The following is a 7,358-nucleotide window of genomic DNA, read 5'->3' on the forward strand; positions in this document are numbered from 1 at the left end:
GACCTCCAGCGTGCACTGGGGCGGTTTGCAGCCAAGTGTGAAGCGGCTGGGATGAGAATCAGCACCTCCAAGTCCGAGGCCATGGTTCTCAGTCGGAAAAGGGTGGCTTGTTCCCTTCAGGTTGGTGGAGAGTTCCTGCCTCAAGTGGAGGAGTTCAAGTATCTTGGGGTCTTGTTCACGAGTGAGGGAAGGATGGAACGGGAGATTGGCAGGCAGATCGGTGCAGCTTCTGTGATAATGTGGTCGATGTACCGGTCCATCGCTGTTTCATCCACAGTGGTGGCAGTGAACTTGTCTAAGAGCCTAGAGATGTATATAGTCATTTATCTTACCCATCATCCAAGAAGTAGCACTGCCAGGTGGTGGGGCTGTCCTCCACAGAGTGAACAGTCCTCTCCACCCCAAATACCTCCACAGCCTCACCGTCAACCTCCAGCTGCTTCAGACCCAGCTCACTCTGACCACACACAGATTAGTTCACTCTTCAGTTAACTCACTGACTGATCAAAAAGTGTTGCACAGACGTACAATTACTTACAAAGATGGTGTGGGTGATGTATAACCCCTGGTCGAAAGAGATGAAGGTCATGTGTTCTGGCACCATCTTCCTCAGAGCGATCAGACGCATCAACAGCAAGTTGGAACCCTCTGTTACTAGCCCTCTTAAAGCAGACATAGGATAAGAAACACTCTCCTTCATCACCTCCTGTACACACACAGTCAGAAAAATGGATTACACATTACTTGGTCTGTCGACATCTATGGATGGATATTGTAGTGGGTGTGAAGCATCATGAGGTGATTACAGTGAGAAAACTTCCACTCAGCAGGTATCATACTGAATATAAATATGAAAAAAAATCAATACATACTGTATGTAGAAAAATATAACACTGTAGAGGCAATTTGTCACTTCTTTACCCAGAAAAAGACTCAGTCATTATCATCATATCATATTACAATCAACAAAATCTTTGGCATACAGGTAAAAACAGTGTTGCTCTGTGTATTGAGGGTATAGGACCACCTGCTGTCTTGTGTGTAGCACACTAGAGCACCTCTCCTTTGCTGTGATGCCACCTGGCTTAGACACAGGCTGACCCCTGTTGCATCTGCCTGTGTGAAGGTGACACTGAAGGTTGCCCTGCCCTGACAGCTCCTAATGGGCCTCCTCCGCCTCACCTTCAGGATCAATCTCCAGCCTATTAGAGGCATGCCGCTGCTGAATATGATTGCATTCACTGGGCCTCACTAGTGCTAATGTGCCTCCATCAATCCATCAGAGCAGACTGACCGCGGGGCGGGCGATTATGAAGTGCCTTAGCTGACAGCAGCTGAATGAAGAACAGGGGATGCCTCCCCACCGCCGCCGCCACCACCACCACCCTACCTCCACCTCACCTCTGCTACTCTGCTGGGCTCCTCTTCTTACCTCTCCCTTGTGTCTTCATAGACTCATGAATGTCAGTGTTAGGGTGTGTCTGCGTGAAGGGGGGCACCTTCTGAGTCAGGAAAGTGAAACAAGCACAAAAGATGGTTCTGTTCAGAAGCTCATATTCATTAACCTTGGTATCTACATAGGAAAATATGTATGTATAGCTACATAGAAAATATCAAACATGCTAATTAATAATAGTGCTAGTGTTAATACAATAGTGTCCTTTGTTGGGAAAACCTTTGGCAGTTGCACACGCATTTTGCAACAAGGTGACATGAGCATGCCTTTCCACAGTGTGGAGGGTGCAGCTGTATCTGATAGAGCCTGTCCCTATCGTCAACAGGATCCATTTCATAGCTGTATGAAAGAAGAGGGAGGCAGAGCTTAACACACACACTCCCACACCATTCCTCAGTTCTGCCTGCCGCTTCCCTGAGCAGATCAGAAATGACACCTCATTTCCATAAAGGCATTAGGAATTCATTGGATTTTTTTCCCAGCTAATCATAGTGCGGGTGTAAAACCTTTTAGGCTTTTTAATGAATGATTTTTGACTGATTGCCTATTAATAAGGACACCTCTTGAACAGGCATAGGCTGGGGCACGGGTTGGGAGGTGCAGATGTGTTTGTTTTGGTGTGTGAATGTGTGTGTCACCCAGGCAAAAATGCATTGGCGAGGGAGGAGGGGTAGGGCCCCCTCGGTTGGGACATAAAGAGGAACTAGTGGCTCCCTTGGGAAATCACAGCTCATGTCTGCATCTTAAATATCCCTGTGAAGTATCAATAAGTGGGTAATTGAATTTTGAACACAAACATGAGCGTCAGGTGTATGTGTGGTGGGGTGTTGAATGTGTGTGTCTCCAACTGTTTCTGTTTGTGTTTCATCTTTTCTGTCTGTCCCTTGTCTCCAGGGAGGAGGGTGGTGAAAGTGGATTTTAAATCCGTTAAATAAAGCTTACAGCCCACAGTAGTTGAGCAGCACTGTGAGATGGCCAGTAAGGGTCAGATAAGTCCTCCTAACTCTTAATGAAAGTGATTTGGGCCAGTCAGGGCCAGGGTCCAGGACTCCATTTAACCTAGGTGGTCGTCTGTCTTTGGAGCTAACAGGGGTCCAAAAGCTCACTGGGAGCGTGCCATCGAGAGAGTCAAGCAGGGAGGGGGGTTACAGGAGGTGAAGTGATGATTGCTCTCATTTTATACACAGTGGAGTTGTGGTGGGGGCTGGGAGCGTGCTGTGACAAAGACACCCAGATCACTCATTGTAAACGAGGGGAAAGTAAGATGTTACACCACCGCGCTTCCTTTGCATTTATATTGGAGCCACCTGGGGTTTGTCAAATGAAAATGATTTGCCAGCAAGGAGCCGAAAATCGTGGAAACACTTCAGAATTTTCTGCAGTGTACCCCTCATTTTTGCTGTTTAATTTTGAAAAAAGGACAGCTTTTTAAATAGCCTTGTGGCATATTTAGCTGTTTGCAGATATAGGTTAATCTCCATTGTTGTAGTGTACTTTAGCAGCTGTACTTATGCCAAAATCTATATCCGGAGGATTACTGGACTGATGTGGGAGCCTGTCAGCATTGTCCTTGCTCTCAGCTCTCATTCTCATAAAACGTGGCTAAGCACTGTTTGTTTACATATTGTCTCTGTTTGTGGCTGAAAATGATTTCAAACTGCATGCCTGAAATTAGTCTATAGTCAGATAATGGAGGCTGTTTAGTCTTGGTAAAAATATTGCATGCAGTAGCGTTTATACAGTCACTGTGGTTACTAAACTGACAGTACTCTGATTCTATGAATCTCTGACCAGTTAGGGCTAAATGATAATTAGATAACAAGCCATCAGACCATGGAGATGGCCCACTGAATCCATAAGGTGTCATTTAGTATGGATGGCAGCCGTAACAAGATGCTGATTAACTTAGTGCAAAATTAGTAATTGACCTTTCTAATCAACAAACAAAGCTCTAAGTCCCCCTAATCAATATTGATCACCCCATCTATGACAAAGCTTGAGTGAGTTCCTGACATTACACTGTGGGCAAAGAACCTGTTTATACACCCACATTGTGGGGACTCTGCCATCTCCTGGAAACTGGATGCTGGTCCCCCTACTCCCATGTAAATCGTCAGATTTTAGGAGATTGAAAAAATGTTGAGGAAAAAAAATCAACTGGACTTGGTTTTAGGTCGAAGATGTTTCACCTCTCATCCAAGAGGCTTCATCAGGTCTGCCCGACTGGCGTTGAGTCGGAGACATTTATCCCCATTGGTGGTGTGTTTAAGTGTCAGGCAAATAGTGGGTCGGGTTAAGGGTGGGGATAAGTTGCCAGGAAATTAATGTAAAGTCTCCACAAGGAGTGAAAACAAATGTGTGTTTGTGTGTCTTTGTGTGCAAGAGTGGGACTGTGTATCCTCATCTGTTTATGTTCTAACAAGAATGTACAATCACTGCTGTGTTTTAGTTTTGTTATTTGTTAACATATTTCCTGTGACAAAGCATTTTTAATAAAATAACTTGTAGAACTAAAGTACCCCGCCTCTCGCCCGCAGCCGGCTGGGATTGGCTCCAGCCCCCCGTGACCCCGTTTGGGACTAACCGGTATAGAAAATGGATGGATGGAACTACAGTACATAACAGCACTGTAACAAGCCAGGTCAGCAGAATGAAATTAGGAATTTAAATCGGGTAGTTACGATTATGTTTTAGCTAGTCATGCAAGCAACAGTGTCAGTCTGATGGCTGGCTGGTTGGTCGGTCGGTCGAAATATAGTGTCAGTCTGAAATATAGTGACAACTATTGTATCTTTTCCCTCCTCAGCATGAATTTGCCTCATTTTCCATCTAGCGCCAAGTCAAAATTTTGATTTGCCTCCTATTTTGGTTTATGACCAAATACCTGCACAGCAAACTGACATTTCCATCAGCCTCAGCTGCACTTTGTGTTTAATGCTACTTAGCTACCGTTAGCAGGCTAACAGTAAACTGAAATGGTGAACATGGTAAACATTATTCCTACTACACAGTGGCATGCTACCATTGTCATCATCAACGTCTTTAACATACTAATGCACCTAAACTTGCTGTTTGGCTTTCGGTTGGCCCTGTCACCAACACCATGAATCACAACACTTTTCCTCATCCTTTCCCTTTTATAAAACGAGAGATACATTATAAATTGAGCACCGATGTATGTTTAATAGAGTCTCTAATGTGATGATATCAGTGATACAAATTTCTGTCTGAGTAGTGGGAGGCTGAACTGAGCTGTAATTAATTAGATGCTCACAGAGTTGAGGGTTCTCATGAGGAGAGGCAAACTATCCTTGATCTGTTTTATAGGGGGCTCTTCAAGAGAAGAAGAAAAGGATAAAAAAAAAAAAGATAAAGAGGCATGATGCCTCAAAAATCCAAAGTATTTACTGCAAGCCTTTACAGCTCTTGCCGTACCTGCTCCTAATAAGAGAGTGACAACAACACACTGGCGGTTGTAGGGTCATCTTGATGTAATTGCTTTCCCTTGCCTAATTTTGATGGCTTCCTTTCAATCTAAGTCATCCTTTGCACATCCCCTGATGACCTTGTTTAGGGTGATTTGAAGAGACAGCAAAGTGCAAAATGAATCTTTCCCATTCCAATTAGCATCGTCTTTAACCTAATGACGGACACCTCAAGGTGACGTGGCCCCCACGCCCAGATGCACCATTATCATTCCATACTAGGTGACTCATTTAAATTAACTGCTCCAGCTTTTTCATTAGCCGCCGTGGGCAGGAGAGGCGGTGCCCCTTCACACCAGATACACAGGCAGACAGCAGCTAGTTAACATCCTGATCGCATTCTCCTTACATGCATGATGAAGGTGGATAATTTTCTGTTTAACGCCCATTTGGAAATCAGTCCTCACTCTGCTGCTCTGCCATTTCATATTTGTGTTATGTTCGAGGTTATTTAGAAGCCAAATGAACTCAGTGAGGTGATCACAGCTTTGCAGCTCATAAAAGCTGCAGTGGAGCAGAGAGGCCGATCCTCTTCTTATTTTTACCTAAGAGTAATTACTATACCTGGAGGGAGCTTCTCCGGAGTTTATGATGTTGCTGCAGAAAAGTCCATGCAGTCTCCATAGAGTGACACGAGGGTTTGTCTTTGACACGAAAACCTCAGAAATTATTGCTCTCTCAATGAAGGCCTCCTTCACAAAGAGCCTTCAGCAGAGTCATGACTGTCTATAGCACAGAGTTAAGACACTTGTACAAAACCTGGTTTATTGGATCCCACCCAAACATCTTCAATATGGCATCAAGGAATTACCTCCTTACTGTTATGTAAAGACATCACTAATGTGTTGGTGATGGATTCATTTGTTTGTTTCAATCATATTGAATGGGAATTAAAGAAATTCTGATTCTTTATTGTAACACAAATCAGAGAAGATATGTTTAGTCTCATCTTGCTATCAGCTACATCTCCAAAGTCAAGGGTGAAACAAAAAGGGTGTAATTGAAGAGAGAAAACTGATCTGAGGACAGTTGTGTTCAGAGTATAGTGGTTTCAGTCATTTAGACTTTAGTCCTTTTTAAAACAAAGACAAAAATGTGTATTTTTATAACCCTTTCCAGTGCATGTGATACAGTAATATGTAGTACACATCATTTTGCATTGTCTTATCTCATTAAAAATCCCCTCAGATTTGTCCTGTGGGAATGTCGGCCTCAGTGCCAGTGCTTCACTATTATAAGTAGATAGATGAATTTTGCTCTCTTACCCAAGTTAAAATCTATAGATTTTTTTCATACATGACCACATTCCATATTCACAAGTTCAGGCTAAAGCTGCATTAACTAAGATTTAGCCCAAATTCGGAAAAATCAAATAACAAATTGTCTAGAAGTTTTGTCTTTCTGCTGTATTAACCCCCTAACCCCACCCCATTCTGCTGCATTATGTAGCACACAAAGAGCACAGCAAAGAATGAGGCAAAACCAAGGTTAACATCAGTTTGGTATATGAGAGATGGAGAGCACTAAAAGCATCCAAAGGACTACATTTTTATGCAGATGTGGCTTTCTTCCTGCTAGACTTGAAAGTAGTCAGCAAGCTAACATTAGCATTTCACTTTTGTATCTTTGTATTGATTTTTTCTGATTGTAATTTGGAGTTATTCCAACCTACTGCAGTGTTAATATTTTGTTGTCCAATTAGTGGAAACCTGCACATTTTCTTGGATTAGCAAATGAAGCAGTTTTGCTCAGTTTGCTGATCTTTGCTCAGTTTTGGTCCAGTCCACGTGGTTTATTTATATTGGATATAAGGGTGCAGTCCATGTAGCATTTTAGTGAGATGATGAAGTTTTCCCCATCAACGCAACTAGAAAAGTGGGGAGTTTGTTCAACTATCAAAGCATAATTTTTCTTGTTTCACATAACTCGCAGTTACAGTGGGGCAAATAAGTATTTGATACACCGCCGATTTTTCCAAGTTTTCCCACTTACAAAGAATGGACAGATCTGTAGTTTTCATCGTAGGTACACCTCAACTGTGAGAGACAGAATCTACAAAAAAATTCCAGAAAATCACAGTTAGATTTTTAAAAAATTTATTTCCATTTTATTGCATGAAATAAGTATTTGATACAATAGAAAAATAGAACTTAATATTTGGTACCGAAACCTTTTGTTTACAATTACAGAGGTCAGACGTTTCCTGTAGTTCTTGAACAGGTTTGCACACACTGCAGCAGGGATTTTGGCCCACTCCTCCAAACAGGTCTTCTCCAGATCTTTCAGGTTTTGGAGCTGTCACTGGGCAACACGGAGTTTCAGCTCCCTCCATAGATTTTCTATTGGGTTCAGGTCTGGAGACTGGCTAGGCCACTCCAGGACCTTGAAATGCTTCTTACGGAGCCACTCCTTAGTTG

The 7,358-nt window shown here is 42.9% G+C and overlaps 1 protein-coding gene across 3 annotated transcripts in view; it reads left to right on the plus strand.

Moving 5' to 3' along the window:
* The window catches only part of lin52 (lin-52 DREAM MuvB core complex component), a 16,869-nt gene that overhangs the window by 6,896 nt on the left and 2,615 nt on the right, over positions 1-7,358 (plus strand). For 2 of the 3 annotated variants that reach the window (XM_020613955.1, XM_020613956.1), the window contains exon 6: positions 3,994-4,097. The exons of the other annotated variant lie outside the window; for it this stretch is intronic. In XM_020613955.1, coding sequence (XP_020469611.1) covers positions 3,994-4,097 — 104 coding nt within the window. The remainder of the gene's footprint in view (positions 1-3,993; positions 4,098-7,358) is intronic. 3 annotated transcript variants of the gene reach the window in all.

This window comes from Monopterus albus, unplaced genomic scaffold, assembly GCF_001952655.1.
Source record: "Monopterus albus unplaced genomic scaffold, M_albus_1.0 scaffold140.1, whole genome shotgun sequence".
Lineage (NCBI taxonomy): Eukaryota > Metazoa > Chordata > Actinopteri > Synbranchiformes > Synbranchidae > Monopterus > Monopterus albus.